General features: G+C 46.1%; 1 protein-coding gene across 4 annotated transcripts in view; it reads left to right on the forward strand.

The window, feature by feature from the left end:
• UBR3 (ubiquitin protein ligase E3 component n-recognin 3) overlaps nt 1-23,693 on the forward strand; it is a 1,605,611-nt gene that overhangs the window by 1,085,330 nt on the left and 496,588 nt on the right. For all 4 annotated transcript variants that reach the window (XM_069225311.1, XM_069225312.1, XM_069225313.1 and 1 more), the window contains one exon: nt 22,617-22,727. In XM_069225311.1, the coding sequence (XP_069081412.1) occupies nt 22,617-22,727 (111 nt within the window). The remainder of the gene's footprint in view (nt 1-22,616; nt 22,728-23,693) is intronic.

The raw sequence follows: 23,693 nt of genomic DNA on the forward strand, positions 1-23,693 counted from the left end.
ACCGTGGCTACGGCAGAGGGAGCTTCTTATAGTATGATGGTTAGTAGGGCGGCTGAGGTCCTTGGCCTTGAGCTACCTACTGTTGAAGTCAGGTCTAATCTCCTGACGGAGGTGCTTCAGCCTGGGGCTTCTACGTCAGAACCCCTTCTCCCATTTAATGAGGCCCTCACTGATGTCCTTTTGGGTACGTGGTCCAAACCCAACACAGGGGCTCCTGTGAACAGGACTATGGCTCGCCGCCATCGACCTGCACCGAACGACCCAAAGTTCCTGTCCCAACATCCTACACCTGAGAGTGTTGTAATCCAGGCATCCTCTTCTTCTGGCGTGTTCCCTTCTGCACCTCCGGATAGGGAATCCAAAAGGCTGGAACAATTCGGTAAGAAGTAGTTTTCTTCCTCCAGCCTCGCACTGCGGTCCGTGAACACTGCATGTCTTTTGGGCCATTATTCCCACTCACTGGGGGATACGGTTGTGCAAGTCCTGCCAGAGATACTGGAGGAGGCCCGTGCTATAGTCTCCCAAGCAGTAAAAGATGGGAGAGACGCAGCAAAGTTCATGATCTGTTGTGGGCTGGATACAACCGACTCTCTGGGCAGATCGGTTGCGACGACAGTGGCCTTACGGCACCATGCCTGGTTACGTACTTCTGGCATCTCGGGGGATGTCCAACAGTCATTCATGGGCATGCCCTTTGATGGCACCTGCCTCTTCGGAGACAAAGCCGACTCTGCCTTGTAGAGGTTCATGGATTCCCGGGAAACGGCTCGATTCCTCGGCATTTCCTCCGTCACACGCCCCCCACTATCCGCTTTTCGTCCCTTTCGTGACCACGGAAGGGGCGCCCTGTCGCGTCCTCAACCCAGCCACCGGGCCATGCACGCTGGACAGCCTATGCGTGGCCGTGGGTGCGGAATCCCACGTGGCCGTGGGACAGGGAACCAGAGGTCTGTCCAGTCCACCTCTGCCACCGCTGCAGCCCCCGCACCTTCCTAGTCCGTCCCCTCACTCCCACCCAATTGGTGGCAGAATCCGCCATCAACTGCCCCACTGGGAACATATAACCACGGACGGGTGGGTTTTGCAAATAATTCGGAAGGGCTACTCCCTCCTTTTCGAATCTGCGCCACCACACATGCCACCATCCTTCCATCACCTTCCGGAGGATCGTTTGGTGCTTCTCCGCCAGGAAGTCACGGCTCTCTTGGCCAAGGGAGCTATAGAAAAGGCCCCTGTGCCAGAAGTAGGTCGTGGTTGTTATTCTCGCTACTTTCTGATACCAAAGAAGGACAAAGGCTTGCGTCCTATCCTAGATCTTCGGGACCTGAACTACTTCCTCAAGAAGGAGAAGTTCAAAATGCTCACCCTGGCTCAGGTTCTGTCTGCCTTGGACCCAGGACACTGGATGATAGCGATGAACTTGCAGGACGCTTATTTCCACATCCCGATCCTGCCTGCCCACAGATGTTACCTACGATTCGTGGTAGGTCAGAGCACTTTCAGTTTACCGTGCTCCCTTTCGGCCTTACCTGTCCCCCTCGGGTGTTCACGAAAGTGATGGCAGTGGTTGCAGCTCATCTGTGCAGGTTAGGGGTCTCAGTCTTCCCCTACCTAGACAACTGGCTGTTGAAGGCACCTTCGCCCCTGACAGTGGTCTCCCACCTTCAGACTACGGCGGACCTCCTGCACCAGCTGGGGTTCACTATCAACGTGCCAAAGTCTCACCTAACTGCCTCTCAGACGCTCCCTTTCATCTGAGCGGATTTGGACACAGTGCTGTTTCGGGCTTATCCTCCCAAAAAGCGAGTCCAAGACATTCAGGCTATGATTCCGATCTTTCAGCCTTGGTCTTGGGTTTCGGTGAGACAGACTCTGAGGCTGCTGGGCCTCTTGGCCTCCTGCATCCTGCTAGTAGCACATGCCAGGTGGCATATGCGGGCTCTGCAGTGGGACTTTAAGTTCCAGTGGGTGCAGCATCAGGGGAATTTCTCCGACGTGGTCCAGATCTCGGAGGGGACTGCGAAAGACCTGCAATGGTGGCTTTCGAATCCCAATTGGGTCAATGGCAGATCCCTCTCCCTTCCCCACCCAGATCTCTCTATAGTGACAGCTATATCTGCAACTAGAATATGTGTCTACCAGATATTTTGTTACCGAAGATAAGTAACTTGTACAGCTGATAGAGACTTCTAGTTGCAGATTCCTTAACTTAGAATAGAAACCCATCTTGTGGCATTCTTACACCAGACTTGTTTGCTGTTTTGCCACATTTCTCTCACCTTTACAGAATAATCAATTGACAACACAGGATGTTTGCGATTGGTTTTAGCCTGGACGCCACTTCCAGGTCTCTTACTAGGGAGAAGTCTTGAGATATGATTACTGCATAGTCAGTGAGGAAGGATGTCCTCCCATTATCAGATGTGTGTGTGGCTGGATGATCGTTCTTCATTCTCCCATTTATCATCATCATATTGAGGTTTTTAAAGCCTTTGCTAATTTCTTTCAGGTTATGTTACCTTTTAAGTATTTTATCCGGTGTTTGATCTAATTGGATCCTCATCTGAAGTCTCAGAAGATGAGATTTCAGTGTTAAAGTCCCACAAAAGAAGTATAGGAGCCTTAGGAAACTTTGATCCAATTTCCTCAGTTAAAAGAACAAGGTTTTTATAATAGTTAATCTTGATTTTAATTTGGGGAAATATAGATATTGACTAGAAGTAGATTTTTGGTGTTCTTCATTGTGCTGCTTTTAGCTTCCTACACTGCAGAGATCCCAACAGTTAAAAAAAAAAAAAAAAATCTCTGAATTCCTTCAAAAATCTCTTGCTCTTAAAATTCATTTTAATTTCCACCGGTGACATCAAACCTCCTGTTGGCTGACCAAATTTACCTTTCATTGCATTCACATAATTACCTAGTGTAGGAAGTTGGCTCTGTATGTACTATTTCAAAGTAAGAAATAGTGTGCACAGAGTCCAAGGGTTCCCCTTAGAGGTAAGATAGTGGCAAAAAGAGATAATTCTAATGCTCTATTTTTGTGGTAGTGTGGTCGAGCAGTAGGCTTATCAGGGGGTAGTGTTAAGCATTTGTTGTACACACACAGGCAATAAATGAGGAACACACACTCAAAGACTGATTCCAGGCCAATAGGTTTTTATATAGAAAAATATATTTTCTTTGTTTATTTTAAGAACCACAGGTTCAAGATTTACAAGTAATACTTCAAATTAAGGTATTTCACTCAGGTATTCTAGGAACTTTGAATAATCACAATAGCATGTACAGTTTTGACAAAAATGGCAAAACGCTATTTTACAAGTGGACACTGCAAAAATCAACAGTTCCTGGGGGAGGTAAGAAAATGTTAAGTTCACAGGTAAGTAAAACACTTACAGGGTTCAAAGTTGGGTCCAAGGTAGCCCACCGTTAGGGGGTTCAAGGCAACCCCAAAGTTACCACACCAGCAGCTCAGGACTGGTCAGGTGCAGAGGTCAAAGAGGTGCCCAAAACACATAGGCTTCAATGGAAACAGGGGTGCCCCGGTTCCATTCTGCCAGGAGGTAAGTACCCGTGTCCTCGGGGGGGCAGACCAGGGGGGTTTGTAGGGCACCGGGGGGGACACAAACAGGCACAGAAAGTACACCCTCAGCGGCACTGGGGCGGCCGGGTGCAGAGTGCAAACAGGCGTCGTTTTTTGTGTAGAAAGCAATGGGGAGACCCGGGGGTCTCTTCAACAATGCAGCAGGCAAAGGGGGGGCTCCTCGGGGTAGCCACCACTGGGCTAGGCAGAGGGTTGCCTGGGAGTCGCTCCTGCACTGGAGTTCGGTTTCCAAGGCGGCACTCGCTCGGAGATGCTTTTCGTCTCAAGTGGAACTCTGGCCTCCTTTACGCCTTCCCGCCTATCCCTCTTCTGCCCAGAGTTCTCAAGAAAATCAAGTACGACCGGGCCCAGGTTATCTTGGTGGCTCCGGACTGGGCTCGAAGAGTGTGGTATCCAGTGCAAGCACAGTGCAAAAATCAACAGTTCCTGGGGGAAGTAAGAACATTTTAAGTTCACAGGTAAGTAAAACACTTACAGGGTTCAAAGTTGGGTCCAAGGTAGCCCACTGTTGGGGGTTCAAGGCAACCCCAAAGTTACCACACCAGCAGCTCAGGACTGGTCAGGTGCAGACGTCAAAGAGGTGTCCAAAACACATAGGCTTCATTGGAAACAGGGGTGCCCCGGTTCCATTCTGCCAGCAGGTAAGTACCCGCGTCCTCGGGGGTCAGACCAGGGGGGTTTTGTAGGGCACCGGGGGGGACACAAGCAGGCACAGAAAGTACACCCTCAGCTGCACTTGGGCTAGGCAGAGGGTTGCCTGGGGGTCGCTCCTGCACTGGAGTTCGGTTCCTTCAGGTCCTGGGAGCTGCTGGTGCAGTGCTGGTTCCAGGCGTTGGGTTCCTTGTTCCAGGCAGTCGCGGTCAGGGGGAGCCTCTGGATTTCCTCTGCAGGCGTCGCTGTGGGGGCTCAGGGGGTCAACTCTGGCTACTAACGGCCTCGCAGTCGCCGGGGAGTCCTCCCTGTAGTGCTAGTTTTCTGCAGGTCGAGCCGGGGGCGTCGGGTGCAGAGTAGAAAGTCTCACGCTTCCGGCGGGAAACGTGAAGTCTTTAAAGTTGCTTCTTTGTTGCAGAAAGTTGCAGTTTGTTGAACAGGGCCACTGTTCTCGGGAGCTTTTTGGTCCTTTGGATGCCGGGCAGTCCTCTGAGTCTTCAGAGGTCGCTGGTCCCTGTTGGATGCGCCGCTGTTGCAGTTTTCATCGAAGTAGGGAGACAGGCTGGTGGGGCTGGGGCCAAATCAGTTGTCGTCTCTGTCTTCACTGCAGGGCTTCAGGTCAGCAGTCCTTCTTCTTTATGTTGCAGGACTCTATCTTTCTCTGTTCTGGGGGCCCCTAAATACTGATTTGTTGGGGTGTGTTTAGGTCTGGGGGGTCAGTAGCCAGTGGCTACTGTCCTTGAGGGTGGCTACACCCTCTTTGTGCCTCCTCCCTGTGGGGAGGGGGCACATCCCTAATCCTATTGGGGGAATCCTCCATCCACAAGATGGAGGATTTCTAAAAGTAAGAGTCACCTCAGCTCAGGACACCTTAGGGGCTGTCCTGACTGGTGGGTGACTCCTCCTTGTTTTTCTAATTATCTCCTCCAGCCTTGCCGCCAAAAGTGGGGGCAGTGGGCGGAGGGGCGGGCATCTCCACTAGCTGGGATGCCCTGTGGCGCTGTAACTTTGAGGCTCACCGCCAGGTGTTACAGTTCCTGCAGGGGGAGGTGAGAAGCACGTCCACCCAGTACAGGCTTTGTTCCTGGCCACAGAGTGACAAAGGCACTCTCCCCATGTGGCCAGCAACATGTCTGGTGTGTGGCAGGCTGGCAAAAACTAGTCAGCCCACACTGGAAGTCGGGTATGTTTTCAGGGGACATCTCTAAGATGCCCTCTGGGTGTATTTTACAATAAAATTGCACACTGGCATTAGTGTGCATTTATTGTGCTGAGAAGTTTGATACCAAACTTCCCAGTTCTCAGTGTAGCCATTATGGTGCTGTGGAGTTCGTGTTTGACAAACTCCCAGACCATATACTTTTTCATAGCTACCCTGCACTTACAATGTCTAAGGTTTTGCTTAGACACTGTAGGGGCATAGTGCTCATGCACCTATGCCGTCACCTGTGGTATAGTGCACCTTGCTTTAGGGCTGTAAGGCCTCCTAGAGGGGTGACTTACCTACGCCACAGGCAGTGTGAGGTTGGCATGGCACTCTGAGGGGAGTGCCATGTCGACTTAGTAATTTTCTCCCCACCAGCACACACAAGTTGTGAAGCAGTGTGCCTGTGTGAGTGAGGGGTCCCTAGGGTGGCACAAGACATGCTGCAGCCCTTAGAGACCTTCCCTGGCATCAGGGCCTTTGGTACCAGGGGGACCAATTACAAGGGACTTACCTGGGTGCCAGGGCTGTGCCAATTGTGGAGACAAAGGTACAGTTTAGGGAAAGAACACTGGTGCTGGGGCCTGGTTAGCAGGGTCCCAGCACACTTTCAAATCATAACTTAGCATCAGCAGGGGCAAAAAGTCAGGGGGTAAGCATGCCAAGGAGGCATTTCCTTACACCTAGCTAACCATTTTCTCACTTTCACATGCATCCTGGAAGCTGCTGTAGCAATATCTTTTCCCTCCAATTTAGCCTATAAACATTTCCAATTCCTTTTAAGGCTGGTTATATTCCAGGACAAAAGTGTGACCGACATTCTCATCAGGACCTTTTGTGGTTTGAGTAACTAGGTGCAGGAGGGAAAAGCTGCTGCAGTTGAGTTCCAAATACAGTTAGGCTCTGTTTTGGTTATGCAAATATGTTCTAACATTGTCTCATCTTGCTTATCTTTATCATTAGTGCCTACACTTATAATAGGGTTATCACAGTGGAGCCATGGAATTCTTGTTGCTGCTGTGTCCCTTCTGTGATGATGTGTTTTTTTCTTTTTTTTTTCTTAGTTATTTCAGTATATCATAGCCAAAACACCCTACTTCATTGATTGACTTTAAAACTTTATCTACCACTGTCCTCAAGTTGACTAGGACAGCTGCATTAGATCAGCTTAATATATGTTTTTGTTAAAAGGAGAGAAAAACTAAGACATTGCAACCCACTACTATTTTTGACAAAATGGTGGAACGCTTTTAAAAATCATTTTGCATCCTAAGAGCATTTGTTTGCATTATATGGTAGGCCTGAGCAGTCTTACAAAACTAAACTGTCTTGGGTCCAGGCAGGCTTGTTTGTAGAACCTTTAGCACCACTGTGGGTAGCTATGGCTTCGAGCAGAAGGCTTAACAAACAAACTTAGTGTAAAGCATTTAACAGTACCAAAAACAAAAAAAAAGTCACACCCCATGACAGAAAAAGGACACCAATTTATAAAAAAAATACATTAGATTTTTATGAATTTTCAGAGAATTTAATGAGCAAATTCCACAGGTTGATTCTGAACATGAAGCAAAGAGCCCCTGTACTCCTCTGCACTTGAGGTTCCACACACACTTACATACCACAATGGGGGCACCTACTTAAGTGCTCCCAATGTTTCTAAATATAATGCACCGTCTTCAAGTCTTCCTTAGACCTTCTTTTGAGTTATTGTTTGGTCTTTGGCCTTATGCATTGTATCTCAGTCCTTAATTTTACAGCTTCAGTCGACAAGCCGCACTAGGCTGCCACCCACCCACAGTTCGCCTTGAGTGGCCTGCACCCAACCCAGCCCTGTGCAATGCCACACCCTCCACCCTGCACCTCACCTGCAGACGACCTGCTGCTTCAGCTACCTCACTCAACCTCTAGGCACTTTGTGGCTCATGTTTATGTGCAGGAAGCGTGATGCGCTCAGGTCTGATGCTCCAGCTCTTTACTCATGCTCTTGCCCTCATAGCACTTGTTTGGCAGCTCCAAGAGCTCCAAGAACTGGTGTTTTGTATGCCTACCCATCTGGCACCTTGAGCTACAGGCTCCATGCCTCTCCATGACCCTCTCATCCAGGTCGGGCTTTTGGAGGAGCACAAAAATTGATCGAAGCATGCGGGGAACGTGGCTCCAAAGTAGAGTTTTTATGAAAAGGCAATGAAAAGAGATGCAGAGGGAATGGTTCAACTATCACTGCTAGCGCACAATATTACCTATCCTGGTAGACAAAAATGCTGAAAGGCCATGTGAATCAGTGGTATGCAAACCCATGCATGATTCTTTTACACACCAAAACTGCAAATTCTAACACCCCACGAGTAGGTATCACATAAAACCCAAAAGAACTAAGGGATGTACACCAGACTGAAGGATCTAACCATAATTGGTAGTATCATTCCCTGGATTGATGTGACTTCAATCATTCCGTGTTTTAATATGTGCACTTAAACATAAGCCCCTAAGTATAGAAGCACAAACGTCTCCATGATACATTGCTGAAATGGATGTGGTTGTAATGGATTACAACTATTGTATTTTTTATTTGAAATATCTCTTGGGACTTACGCATCAGATACATAAAACACAGCTGTGTTGTGATACAACCCTGCTTAAAAACAATAGTTGCGTTAAGTTTCTACATTTTCCAACCATTAGATTTCATTCTTGTCTCAACATAGGATTGAGAGTATAGTAAAACAGTAAATTTTAGGAGGGCTAGGGATTCACCCAGTTTATCAATTTTCTTTACAATGTGTCCTTGTCAACTAATTTTAATGTCTTGGAAAACGCTCATAAAAGTTACTGTAGGGGAGCTTTTCTCATTGTTGATTTTCTATGTGCCAGGTGCCAAAGTTTGCCACAGTCTCCAACAATGAATGATTTCCTACAAATGTTGTTTCGTGAATCAAAATCGGTTTTTTTTCTGCTCATTCCTAAAGTTCTCCAAAGACGTGTTTTGCAATGAATAGAGGCTTCTAGCTGAAGGTTCCTTACCTTAGATTTTTGCTCATGTGTCAGAATGGATCTGGAAAATCTTGAAACGTACCTCTGTGTGTCTGTAGGTGGCGTCGAACAGCTGCACTTCGTAGGCGTCGTCCGCACCTGATGTGACGTGCAGGGTGACTGTATAGGTGCCACCCCAGCACACTGACTTTAGTTCCTTTCTTACCGCGCCAACTGCACAGACCCAGAAGAGCTATGAGATGTTATCAAACCTTATTGATCATTTTGCTCCCAGTTTGCCTAGGGCTGTCCCTAGAAAACCAGTGAGTTTTTAACCGTGTGGGACCTGTCACAGGCAAATGGCTGTGATGGACCTAATCTGGTTTGCCTGTGGTACCTGGAGCCGGACCAAAACTCCAGGAACTATCCCGACAGCCGCACCATGAATCCAAAGGCAATTCCAGATGAGGCGCCAAAAGTAAAGAACTCGCTCCCGCATTCTCCCTGCTCGTATCCGCTCCATGCGTCGCTAAATTTCCTGGAGCCGGAATTACCACAGCACAACTCAGAGTTCTTTGAGGCTTTGCACCTCATGTTTGGGTGGCCTGACCCCTCTGGAGCACCTTCAGGCCCCACAGGTCAGGGAGGTACTCCAATTGGACTTCCACCAACGGGTTCACTCTCAGTGCCAGTCGGGCCCTCTGGATCTGGACCGTCTCCGGTTGCGAATCCAAGACCTTCTCCAAGGTTTGGCACTGTGGTGCTGAGCCCATAGCCATTCCCGACTTCATTACAGAGCTGGACCAGCATCTTTTGATGCTAGTGCCAACCAGACCCCAGGGGCTGTCTGGGGTTAGAGACAGTGCCTTCTTTCTTTGACAGGCCTTGTGGGAATTTTGATTGGGTTTGATCGGAGGATCCTTACATCTACCCTGATAACCATGAAGACCTTTTGGCTCAATTGGATGAAACCAACAAGTGTGAAGAGGGTGCTGACGCCAGTGGCCTTAACACCTCACTAGACACTGGCCTGAGCTTCTTTCTTAGTGTTTTAAGGAGGAGGGGGACATCCTTTGCTGTGGTGGTGAGGAGGGAGGCTGAGGTCCTGGACCTCAAGCTTCCCTCTGGGGAATTGAAGACCTGTGTCTTGATGGAGTCTCTTCACCCTAGTGCATCCCACATGGAACGTCTATTGTTTTTCAGTGAAGCCCTCTCTGATGTCCTGCTCGCGGCCTGTGTCAGGAGGCTCTGTACCTCTGGGTATGGCTGGAACGTCAGGACATTTTTCTGGTCGTACAGCACCTGTTGGGATATCTAAACACCAGGGCAAACAAACTTAGCCACCAATGCCAGGCAAGCCACAAACGGTGTCTGCACTCTGAGGTGGCTCAAGGTCTCTTTCAGGACTGCAGACAGAACCTTGGCTAGATGTGTTCATCACTGCTGAGAACACACCATGCCATCACTTCTGTGCACTCCCCGCCAATACCACTCTTTCCCCAAGTTCTGAAAAGGATCAGAACTTACCGAGCCCAAGTCGTCCTGATGGCGCGTGGTTGGGAGAGAAGAGTATGGTATTCAGAAGCTCTGGACATGAGCATCTGTCCTACGATCAAGCTGCCCTTCCAGGACGATCACCTCTTGCTGCAACAGGGGATGGTTCTACACTTGAACCTGCACGCTCACTACCTTCATGCTAGGAGATTGATCAGTGACAGTTGAGAGCCTACGATCCTCTTCCTGAAGTCTCTGAGGTTATCCTGGCAGCCACATCTCCATCAACAGAAACTAAATAATCCTGCCACTGGGACAAGTTTGTGGCTGAGTACACTGAAAAACACATTGACCCACTTTCTGCGCCCTTGTCCGAAGTGGTGGTGTTTGTTCTGTTTTTAGCCCAGCAAGGCCTTGCTTTGAACACAGTTAAGGGGTATCTTTCGACCATCTCTGCTTTTTTGTGATTGCTGCACCAACCTGTTGTGACACGTTTTCTGGTAGGTCTTCAGCACATTTCCTTTCAAATGTTTTGTAATGCCCCAATGGGATCTTAATTTAATTTTAACCTGTGTGACATATTGTCCCTTTGAATGTATGCATAGCTGCTGTTTTACAGCCTCTGATAATCAAAACAGTCTTCGTGGTGGTCATCACATTGGGCAGGAGGCTCAGTGAGCTACAGGCTCTTTCTGTCACCCTCCAAACACCAGCTTCTTCCCAGACAAACTGGTTCTCTGAACCCTGTGCATCTTTTCTGCCGAAGGTGGGGACATATTTCCACTTTGGCCAAAATATCACGCTGTCTGCTTTCTAAGCTTCGTCTCACCCCTTCGAGGAGGAAAGAGGCATCACAGCCTGGACACGGAAAGGACACTGCCATTCTATATTGATCTCACCAAAGAATGCTGGGTGGACGATCAGCTCTTTGTAGTGTCCACTGGAACGAAGAAAGTGAAAACGGTGCAGAAGCAAACCACTCCAGATGGATTGAACTCTGCATCAAGATCTACTATGAATTTGCAGAGTAACAGCTCCCGGAGAACTTGCGGGCTCTTTCCAAAGCTGCATCTACTGCATTAGCTTGTGGAACTCCTGTCCTGGACATCTGTCAGGCTGCTACATGAGCATACATTTATCAAACACTACTGCCTTTTTTCTATCAAATTGTGTGGATCAGGACATCCTTCTCTGTTGCTTGCTCAATTCCTAATGCAGAAACTTGACCCTAATAATTTTTCATCTGTTATGAGATTCTCTCTCGATTCGAGTGAAGAAGGTAGACCTCTGGTCAAGAGTAAAGAAGGAAGACCTCTGATCAAGAGTTCTGACCAAGAGTACGTGCTTATGTGTGCTCATGTGTACTGTTACCTGTAGGTTTGGCTTTGATTGTCAAGCCAGCAGCCACTGGACACTACTCAAAGACCTGCCCCATGAGTACTGCCTCATCCTTTTCACATTGGTGTGTTTTACTGGTGTTACTGTGGTACATTTGATCCTGATGGACTGCAGCTGTCCCTTTAGTCAATTCTCACCCTTAACGTCAGGCAACCATTCCCCAGGTTATCCTGTGTCCAAATGAGACCCTTGTGTTCTTGATAGGGTCAAAACTCCATTGACAGTCCAAAAAGACAGACCCTGCTAGTTCTTATCCCACAAGGGGAATTGCCCTGTGGTTACATTTATATAATTATCAGTTGTGGCAGTCCTGTTTTATTTACCAATACACCAACTACTGTAAAAACATCAGATTCCAATTCTTGAATGTCTTTTTTTTTTTTTTACTTGGGGTGCACTTTATCACTATCTTGATTTTGTCACGAATGTAATCCTGTGTATGCTTAGTTCACAACCATAAAAGTAAATTTTTAATCAATGTGACAAGCTTGGGTACTGGTTGCAGTTTATATTATGGACATATGCCTAACAGATTGTAAACTGTCTTAATGTGAACATTTATTTTTTGTGATTAACTCAACAGGAGTACTAACTGCGCAATTGCAAATCTATGACAAACGAGTTTTATGTGAATGTTTTTTTCATGCTAAACTGGACACTGTTGAACCATCGAGTCATACCTACTTCCTCATCAGGATGCAGAGTTCCCAAGCTGCTTCTTAGACTGGTTGAGGCAAACTCTTTGTATGTGATGTTTGTGCTAGGTTCCCTTCCTAGATGCAGAGTTGGGAGCTTTAGTGACTCAGAAGATTTGCCCTAAAGTCAAACACAGCTCCTACAGATGTCCCTGTTGCAGGTCCACTCCAATCAGGTCATCCTATCTGATAACCCCTCTGTTTACCATTTAACGCCAGTGGTTGATCCCAGCTCCCTCATTGTGAAGGTGGCAACTGAGAAGGGGAGCACCACCAATCAATAAGTGTAGAAGTACTGTATACGAAGCATAGCAGTTAAGCCTCTTCTATAGGCTCCTGCTCTGGCATGAGTTACTGCAGTTGTGGTGAAACAACCATATCAATATCAAAAGATATATATATATAAAATTATAAAAACCCTCTGCTATCTTTTTTTCAACTGTCATACATCATAAAAGACAGCATGAAAACATACATCACAATAGCAAGGAATAATTTAAAGCCGGGCCAAAATCATTACCCTTCAAAGTACATATCCACCATCTGCCGTCACTGTACAATCATTAGTTAGTTTTTCATATTCAGTCATTCAGTGCTGCTGATTATGTAATTTTCTCTTCGTCTATGGGTTTCCTTCCAAAATGCTTTCATACACATGTTCTTCCTGTAAATTTTGAATCAAATAATATGAATTATGACTAAAAGCATTCCATATATTCCTTGTTGTCTGAATCCTGAGGAGGATTAGATTGTAAGGAATCACTCAGCCTTGTAGTCTCTGTCTGTCTTGCAATCTACACATGTTAAGTAAAGCTTCCAAATGGTGCAGTTGCTGAGTAAGCCCAATATTGATTTCAAAACAACTTCATTATTCTCATAGTCTATCTCATTCCATTTTATTGTATCTGACACACAAGTAGTTTAAGACCCTCTTCTTATCTTTCAGTCATTTAAGGAATGTCAGAGATGACCCCCTCTTATTGGCACACTACCATCCTCTAGACTGTTGAATAGGTAAACGCCAGATGCTAAGAAGGATACTAAAAATATATTTGCTGTGGTGATGTGAGACAGTCAAGGAAAACATATTCTAGGGAGAGGAAAAAGCAATAAGGCTTAAAAAATATGTCACAAAAAGATGACCACAATGATAGCAAGCACATCAAAGAAAAACAGCAACAATGTTATAAGTTACAAAAACACAAGTAACACGGATAGAATGAAACAAGACAATGATGTACATGGGTGATAAAACATGACGAAGATGGATTCTCGAATGTGACTCTGATGCTCAACAGTAATACTGTCTGGTGCTAATTTTCCCTCACAAGACTTGGAAACATACCCCCTCCTGTTGCTAAGTCTGCTCAGTTCTGCTGTGACTGCCAGGTCTTTGGGCCTCTCCAATGCTCCCCCGCCAACTGCATTCTGCCTTTCGCCCCTTCTGTGGTTACGGCAGGGGCTGTCAACCGTGTCTTTTCCCGCCCAGTCACCAAGGCCAGCAGCCTTCTCTGCCTTTTCATGGCCATGGGAGTGGTTCCTACAGACAACGTGGCACCACCAGCTAGAGGTCCACATAATCTGCTAGTCCCTCGGCAGCCTCAAACGCCTTCAGTTTGTTTCATTACCAACATGGACGCCCAGTAAGTGGCAGAATCCAACATCACCTGCCGTGCTGGCAGTCTATAACATCAAGCAAGTGGGTACTCAAGATCATCCAACAGGGTTACTCCATTCCCTTTTTGGATACCTCCTCCCCTCCCATACCCCGTTCTTATGACCAGCTGTCGGAGGACCACTTCTCCCTGCTCTGTCTGGGATTACAGGCTCTTTCGGCCAAAGGAGCAATAGATAGGGCTTCTGCATCAGAAATGGAACATGGTTGCTATTCCAACTACTTTCTGGTGCCTTAAAACGACGGACGCTTCTGCCCTTTTTTAGACCTGCACCTTGTCAATTTCCTCCTGAAGAAGTTGTTCAAGACATTCACGTTTTCTCAGGCATATCTGCCCTCTTCCTGGGAGTATGGACTTTCAGGGCATCTACTTTCATATGCCTGCACTGCCTGCCCACAGGCGTTACCTGCGGTTAAAGATGGGCCACAAGCACTTTCAATTCTCTGTGCTCCCCTTTGTCCTTACCAGTGCCCCATAGGTGTTCAATGGGTGGGTGGTAGTGGTTGCAGCACATCTGCAGAGGTTGGGAGTTCCAGTCTTTCCCTGCCTCGATGATTGGCTGTTGAAGGCTGGCTCGCTCCAGGCAAACTTTAGCAGATGTCCTGCACTCCCTGGGATTCACTATCAACATGCCGAGCTCACACCTGACTCACGCTCAGACGCTGCCTTTCTTCTGAGCTGTTCTGACATAGCGCAATTTTGGACCTATCCTTCTGAATAACGAATTCAGGATATTCAGGCTATGATTATGATGTTTCAACCTCTATCCTGAATTTCGATGAGACTGACTGAGGCTTTTGGGCCTCATGACCTCCTGCATCCTGTAGACTGTGCAGTGACACATGAAGTCCCAGTGATCGCAGCATCAGGGGAATATCTCCGACCATGTCCAGATCTCTGGGGGAAACTTTAAGATACTTGCACTGGTGGCTGACGAATGGCAATCAGGTCAGAGGCAGACCCATCTCACTTCACCATCTAAAAATGACTGGTGACAGATACGTCACTCCTGGGTTGGGACGGCCATCTGGGAGATGTAGAAATGAGAGCATTCTCGTCTTTTGGGAAAACCCAGCTCGACATCAACTTGTTGGAGCTGAGAGCAATGCGACTGGTATTAAAAGCCATTCTTCCTCTGATCAAGGGAAGGCTAGTGCAGGTGTTTATGGACACCACCACCACCACCATATGGTAGTGCAACAAACAGGGTGGGGTGGGGTTGTGGACCATGTGTCAAAAGGCCCTGCACCTCTGAACATGGCTGGAATGTCGGAGCATTACCCTGGTGATTTAATACCTGGCAGGATGTCTTAATGCCGGAGCGGGTGGACATGGCGATCAATGCCTAGCAGATCACAAATGACCTCTGCAACCAGAGGTGGTGCAAGGACTCCTCTGAGACTGGAGAGAACCTTGGTTAGATCTGTTCACCACTGAGAATGTGAAATTCTGGGCGCTGGAACTTCCAAGGCGGCTCTCACTCTGAGGTGCCTTTCATCTTGAGTGGAGCTCAGGCCTCCTGTGTACACCTTTCAGCAGATACCACTCCTGCCCAGAGTACTGAAGAAGATCAGGAACAACCAGGCTCAAGTCCTTCATGTGACTCCCAGATAGGCATGGAACGTCTGGTATCCCAAACTCCTAGGCATGATCATCGTACTTCAATCAGTCTGCCCTTTTGGGAGGAGATCTTTTGTTGCAGCAAACGTGACAGCATGTTGCATCAGAACCTGCGCACACTCACCTTCATGCTTGGACATCGAACGTGGCAGCTTGAATAACGTTCAAAGTGAAATCAGAGTTCGTATCATAGGTTTGTATATTCTCCAGCTCCGTCTTGTTTTATTTCATGCTGGCTGGCAGAGCTCTCTTCTGACATAAAATCGCAGTTCCTCATAGTTTCTGCCAGCGTTCCAGCCAACACGTGTTTCATCATGTGAAAATAATCGCTGAGACTTCGTCAGGGCTGAAAGGTAACATACATAACTACCTTGTATACAATTGGATTTTATACATTACACTCCCAATTTTGTGTCAAAATCATAAAAGGCTTACAATACCTATACAACAGGAGTCTTCCCCTTCAAAAAAAAAAGGGGGGGGGGGAAGTTTAGTTAAGTCCTATACATGCACTTTACTTTTTAGTGTCTGAAAAGGAAGATTTTCAGGAAGAGGAAAACTCCAATTGTGCTGGAACCATACAAGATAAGTGACCAATCACCATCTATCAGAGTCCACTGCATGCAAGTACCATCTTTATTGTGAATACCACAAACTGTTACTTGCCTACTTCAGATACCTTCAAAAAATATTCATCCTCATTCATCGGAGACCCCGTATATTGCCTCCATAATTCCTTTGTTTGAGTCATAACAGAAAGAGAAAAAGGGAAAAATAATCTAACTTTAAAGGCCACGGTGACTAAAAAATAAACCCATTATGGCCAGGTAGATGGAGACCTAAACGCTTGCAAAAACATTCATAATGTAATCGTCATCGTTGACTAGATTCAGTTTACGAAAAAGGTAAAATGCCAACATCAGCGGTGCACACAACTCAAAACTTCAATTCCCACACCCAAATCATCCAGTTTGCCTGGTCAACTCCAAGTTCCCGTGCGAGCGTGTACGCCAACATTAACAGTGTACCCCAAAATAAACAGTAAATGCAAATCTTGCCCGTAATTCTCTCACTCATATCCTTAAGTTCTCATGATCCATTTTGCATCCCAGTGCAATCGTGTACACTTCTAAATCGTCTGCCTGTACCCCGTCTTTGGTTTAATTTATACATACCAGAATAGAGAAAGGACAACGTGTCACCAATACTGTCCGACATATTGGAAAGAGTACAGTTTTGGACTGCTATCTATCTCTGGTATCTCCAACAAGACCATAGTCCATCCATCCATTCAGGGCTCTGCTTTGGACTCTGTCACAGGTTATTTGTCAGCCTTTTTGACTTTTTTGCAGTTGCTGGAACAACCATCTTTTTTCAAGTCATCTATTGTGCCTTGGTTTTTTAAAGGGTCTCCAGCACATATTTCCTCCATGACCTTTCGTTATGCCCCAGTGGGACAATCTGGTCTCGACATTTCTAATGTGCATGCCCTTTGAGCCTCTATACAACTGTCTGCTCTGTTTACTCACCATTAAAATGGCATTTTTGGTGGCCATAACATCGGCCAGGATGGTCTCTAAGCTGCAAGCACTTTCAGTGCACCCTTCCTACATGACATTCTATGCAGACAAACTCATATCAAGAACGTGTACCTCCTTTCTTCCCAAAATGGTGGCACCTTTTCATGTGGCTGCCTTTCAACCTGCCTACCTTTTTTTATACAACCGCACCCTTCCAAAGAACAGAAGAGATTCCACTGACTGGACCCAAATAAAGCGTTGTTGTTCTACATTGGTCATACAACAGAGTTCCAGTTAGACAAATAGCTTTTCATCGGTTGCATTGGGGTGAAGAGAAAAAAAGCTGTTAAAAAAGGACGATCTCAAGATGTATAGTGCTCTGCTTGTAAATCTGCTATGCATTGGCCAAGAAACAACCCCCTGAGGGTTTGCGGGCTCATTCCACTAGAGCCAAGTCTGTGACTACTGCATTAGCTTGCAAAGTCCCTGTCCTTTTCATATGTCAGGCGGCAGCGTGGGCATGTCTGCACATGTTCAACAATCATTACTGCCTGGACAGTCAGATCTATCATGACTGGCACTTAGCCCATTCAGTCCTACAGGGCTTAATCATCTAAATCTGTTTGCATACCCACTTCCGGGGAGGTATCACTTGCGTATCTATTCTAAGGTAAGGAATCTGCGGCTAGAAGTCTCTATCAGATGAATAGATGACTTACCTTCAGTGATGCCGTATCTGCTAGAGACTCTGTCTTGCTAGAGATTTTTCTTTCCTGACCCTTCTGAGCACCCCACTCTGAGAATGGATTTTTCCACATATGGTACACTTATGAGATCCATAGCGCTACACACCAGTACATCAGCAACCTTTGTGGCTCCGCTCTTCTTGCCTGGAATGGTTGTGAGAAGTAACTGATGTCAGCAGGCTGAGGTGGCGTGTATACAGACACTGCACACGTCACGTCTGGTGCAGCCAAAGTAGAGCCCAACAATGCCACCTAACAGTGAGCGGAAGTACTGCTCTCTATCAGATAAAGTTTTGCCAAAGGTAAGTAATTTATTTATTTCAAAACCTGCAGGGACTGTGATGGACAAATATCCATCACTGACATGCATGAAATAAGGATGTGGTCCATGAGGTTGAACCACGACATGATGGCCTGTGCTTCCTGCAAAAGCATGCTCCTTATTGCCATAAAGGAGTTGGAAGCCAAACGTTTTATGGCTGGGGCTCGGGACAGCCGTTGAGCCAAACATGAGTTGAGACCCTAGACAAGGTCACCACAGTTGTCGTGGAAGTCATCCTGGAAGAAGCACAAGAAGAAGCAATGCAATGAGTCCAAGCAGTGCTGATCTTCAAAAGGTAAGGCCCAATGTTGTTCTACGCTCACTCCTCTGTACTTTTCTTTGGAGCAATTTCTTCCACTCCCTAACATAATACTGGTGCAGACTAGAACACCATCTTAACCTTCACTTCACTACATCTGATGCCGCCACTTATTTGTGTCCCAAGAGCATCACCTTAGGTTGCTTGATCAGCCTTCAGTACTAGCGAAAGCACCTATAATTATACCAATGGTACTTCAACCTACGTCCCCAGAACAAGTCTCTGCCATGGATCCTTTGCCTGTAATTGAAATACCTTCTACACAACACAGATCTAGAAGGGAAGCCCAGTGTCTCATAGAAGTGGGATACTATTTCTTTAGCGAGTCAGATCATCTCTCAGAACAAGATCAGGACACTGATTGTGACAGGGATTGGCAGTCTGGCACTATGGGCCCAGACTTCACGGCACTCAGGGTGCCAGTGGCCTCCATACTTTCCATGAGTGGGAACTGTACTCCTGCACTCTCCTTCCGCTGCCAGAGGCCTCATTCTACCATGCAGTTATACAAAAGATTGCTGAAGTTCTTGACCTTTAACTCCCTTCAGCAGAAACCAATGCTGACTTTCCAAATGAAGTGCTATTTTCAGCAACTAGCAATGCAGAACCTCTGCTAACCTTTAATGAAACCCATCCTTGCCGTATGGGAGAAGCCCACCACTACTTCTGTGGTGTACAGAGTGGTGGCCAGGAGATATAGTCAAGCTCCAGGCTATGCTACATTTCACTCCAGTCAGCCATTAACAGTGAGCCTGGTCGTTTAGGGCTCCTGCTGTTCGAACCTAGTACCAGGAGCTTTCTCACCTAAGACGGAGAATCCAAGAGATTGCAGCAAATTGTGAAAAAGTCTGGACGTCAGGTCCTTTAATGCAACTTGTTTGATAGGGCGATATATTCATGCCTTATAGGACATGCAAAACTGGTGACCCGTAGCTTTCGTGATCACCTTTAGCTCCACTTTGCAAAGTTAGTAAGGGATGGCCTAACAGCCACATAGCAGATAATTGAATCGGGCCTGGATACAGCAGGCTCAGTACCTAAACCATGGGAACATCCATATCAACGTATCACAAGAATACCTTAGAATTCAGGATTTTTCAAAGCTTGTTCCTTCAGCCATAAAGGATCTTCCATATGATTGGTCATGTCTCGCATGCTAAATGTCTAAACTGGACTCAATGTATGAAACTGCTAACGGGCGTGGCCCGCTGTAATACTTGACAGAAGACAATTATACTACTGGATGTTGTAAATGAGCCTCCTACTTATGCTATACCTATACTATTTACGAGATGTAATGCTGTTTTTTGTCATTAAAAAAAATAATAAAGTTAAAAACAATTATTGCTCATGTCTCTTAGAATCAAAAGCAGATTCAGCTTTCGAAAGGTTTAAAGAAAGCAGTGCTGCGGTGAGATCACTCAGCCTGCAGATATAGCAACAGCGGGATTACTGGTAATACACTAAATTCTGAGACTTCTGTAGAGGTTTTTCCTTTTGAGGCAGACAGCAAGCCCAAACTTCCCAACTGCAGCAAGCCAACCCACTATACTGAAAATATCGAGGATGTTGATAAGGTAGAGGCCATTCCTTGCCTGTCCTTACCCCTCATCCTGCTCTTCAGCCACTGCAGGGAAGCAGCTCTTGTTCCCTCTTAGCAGGACATAGGGCGCTGGTAAGATCATGTGTACCTTCCTTTCTAAAGGCCTGGAGAGCCATCACTTCAGGCTAATGGGTCTTACGGATCATGGAAAGGAGGTATGCCCTACCCTTCCTTTAAGCCCCCATAACCATTCCCCTCAAAATCCCCTAAACACCCCCCCAGCACCTGAGCAGACCACCTTTTATTTATTCACCAGGCGATACATTTTCTTAGCAAAAAAAGGACCAGGGCTACTATTCTGGGTACTTCCTGGTTCTGAAAAAGGATTTTGTTCTTTGTCTGATCCTAGACCTAAGAGTTCAATCTAGTTCCTATGGAAAGACTAGTGTTACTTGCGCTTGAGGAGACTGGATGGTATCCATCAGTCTACTGGACGCATATATTCTTATACTGAGTCCGTGATTGCACAGGGAGTATCTAGGCTTCACAGTGGGATCAGCACATTAGTAGTCTGCTGTCTTTCCGTTTGGTCTGCCTTTAGCTCCACGTGACTTAACAAAGATAATGGTAGTAGTTGCCACTCATCTCGGATGCACAGGGAGCCCAGTGATACCTGAACGACTCGCTCATCAGAACTGACTCACCAGAGCTGGATCTTCTCCAGTTCTTGACAGACAACACAACAGCGGTGTGCGACATTAACAAGCATGGAGTTGGTGATTTGTAACTTCTCTGTAGAGAGGTACTACAGCTCTGGTCTTGGGCACACCAGCATCAGATCACTCAGGTTGCCTGTCACCCAGCTTGGGTTCTGAATGTCCAAGCAGATGTCAGCCAGAGGAGGTCCAGTCCATCTTCAACCTTTTGGGCACAACTCTGGTTGACCTTTTTCGCCACCCACTAACATGCTCTGCTGGACCCACCATTATGCCAGAGAAGTGCTTGTGTGCACCAAAATGCTCAGTGCCCAGTATTATTTGCCCACCAAGTCTATGCCGTGGCTCACAAAAAGCCTCGGAAGGGCATAAGAACTCACTCCACCAGAGCAAAATGTTCTGCTTCAACCCTGACAAAGGGAGTTCCCACTGAAGAGATCTATGAAGCAGCAACTCAGGCTTCTCTCCACACATTTGCAGAGAATTATTGTTTGGACTCAGGGGTGAGAATGGAAGGTCACTTCACACTGTCCGCTCTCCAGAATTTCTTGGTTAGGTAGCCATTCAACCCACTTCCTGGTTGGCATTTTCAGGTAGAAATGTTCATCAAAAGAAAAAAGTTACTTACCTTCAGTAACAATCTGTCTGGTGGATATTCTACTTGCACATTCCTCACTGACCCCACCCTCCGGAAGTTTATCATGTCTGGATACTAAGACCACTGCTTTATGAAGATACCATTTCTGGACATTGTAAAGCACCTTTTCCAGCTAATGTTATTCTCATCGCTTTCTCCTTGAAGGTGCATAAAAATGGATGAGAAACTGATGTCAGAGTGCCAGTTTTCTAGTGATATAAAAATGGCTTCACTTCTTCAGCCAAAGTGGAGCCAGTGCCCCCTACTAGCATGTAGAGCTGTTGAAAGGTTTCTGGATTCAGACAGATGCCTGTAATGTTTAAAATGTGGGGAATCTGCAGAGAGAGAATGCACCAGTAAGACTGCTCGAAGGCAAGTAACTTTTTCATCTTTACAGATGCAGCAATTGTATGAAGACGGAGAAGACCCAGTACCATTGGCATTATTCTGATGTCCTAATTTCTCTTCTCTGGGAAACCCTGGAACCATACAGATACCTGGAATAGAAATAGCATGAGCATCTGAACCCGACATAATGAAGACTGTTCTCTGCATATTGGGGATACCAAAGACATAAGAGTGTCCACCCATGGCATACTGATAGCCATTCCAAACATATTGAGGGAAGCTTTCACATGATGATGTGCAAAATGCTGCCAGTCTTTAGCACACACAAGCACTTCTCTGGCATATTAGTGGGTACAGCATAAAAATCCTCATTCTTGACAAATTAGAGCATCCTTGGCATTCTGAAGTATACCCCTGGCATTGCTGTATACATACTTAATTGCCATAATGTGGTTATTCTGGACATAACTATGGCCATACCTTGCATAATGGAGGGGTTACTAGGCATATGATATGGAACAGAGGCATCTATTGTTGATACATGGGGACTTGAGAAATAATTTGTGATTTTGTGTCAATAGTGTATGTGAGTACACAATATAAATGGAAATGTGATGTTTCTGACTTTGATATTAAGAGCAGTATTACCCTGTTGTTTACTGTACTGTTATGCAGCAGCACCTAATAAAATATTACTTAAAATTCCCTTTTGGAAAGTACAACTATATATGACTGTGCCAAGTCCTGGGTGTTGAAACAAAAATAGCTGCATTTATGCCAAGGCAATGTTCATGCCAGGAATCAGCTCCTTAGTGGCAACGATGTAACACCACTGGCGCCCACAAAAATTGCCAATTGATTGCAGGCAATGGATTGCTTTTCATGGTGCAGATTTAAAATGTTCAGCTACTTTTTGCTGTTTTAACATATGTTTCTCAAGGAGGCATGGACACATTGGAGATGTGATTTAGCGCAATAATGGGACCTTACAGTGAAAACAGACTTGAGACTAAGAGGCAGAGTAAATTATATATTTATGAATAAAATAAGCAAGCTTCTCACAATGAGCTGTACAATGATTACTTTTTTTGTTTATACATGTACAACCGTAAAGTGTTATACCTACATTTTGTTTCATTTCATTTTTCTGTAGAGTTCCTGTCTCCAAGCAGTATCAATAGGCTGGGAAGGTGGTGTTTATGTACAAACATGTGGTCACACATTACATATTGACTGCCATAAGTCTTATATGGAATCATTACGGGTAAGTGCAGCAACCAGTTTTCCAATATCTTATAAAAAATATGCTTTTTGTAAATCCTAACAGTCATAAAAAGTTGCAGTAGCAGCAGTTACAATACTTCTAACCACAGGTTCTTCTCCTTCTGAAACAGCCGGATTGGTTTCAGAGATTTTTATCAGCATTTCTCCCAGTTCCGATCAAATTGCATCAGGTGTCTCCACTTCAACTTCACCCCACCTCTGAATTGAAGCTGGAGCCACATACACACGCCACCCCTGCACTCTGACGTCCGTTCCTTTCTTTCTACGTTTCTCAGTGTGGATCCAGAGCATGCTCCCTTAACTTTTGATTCTTTTAACGAGCTACTTATTTCTTTATTCATTGTAAGGACATTGCATATGTCTGTGACAGATCCCCATCAGGTACGTCCCAGGTGCCTAGGCTCTTGGCGCAGCTTCATTTCTCCACAGGACTGCACAGAGATGAACACCAAAGCACTCTGGGACCTCAAAGCAAAGCCCTATCTTGCCTATTACAATTAGAAGGCTTGTATGGGTCTTACCCTGTTGTGGATGTGGACATAGTCCCTCTCTTGAGCCGTTCCTGCGAAAGGGCCACTTCATGCTCCAAGGCAGCAGGTAAGTCACAAAAAAAAAAGTTAAAGTATGAATTTCCTCCGTGCTACCACTCTTCTCAAGAGAAGGCATAAGGACATACATCATGGTGCCTCACAGGTCTCCTTCCAACAAGCTTATTCCCCTTCTCATACCGATGGAACCCGAATTCTTGAAAAAGTCCATGTCATAGGAAGTAGAGGCTTTGATGTAAGGCATGTTGTTCATTTTAGACACTCTTCTGACTCCCTCTGACATGCCTTTGTGCCCCAAGGATCAAAGAAGGCTTCCAAGAAGGCTACTGTCAGTCGATCTATCGTTGATTTTATCTGTGCCTCATGACTCTGCTATGGAGGTTGCATGACTCTATGGC

This window comes from Pleurodeles waltl, chromosome 3_1 (genome assembly GCF_031143425.1).
Source record: "Pleurodeles waltl isolate 20211129_DDA chromosome 3_1, aPleWal1.hap1.20221129, whole genome shotgun sequence".
Classification (NCBI taxonomy): Eukaryota; Metazoa; Chordata; class Amphibia; order Caudata; family Salamandridae; genus Pleurodeles; species Pleurodeles waltl.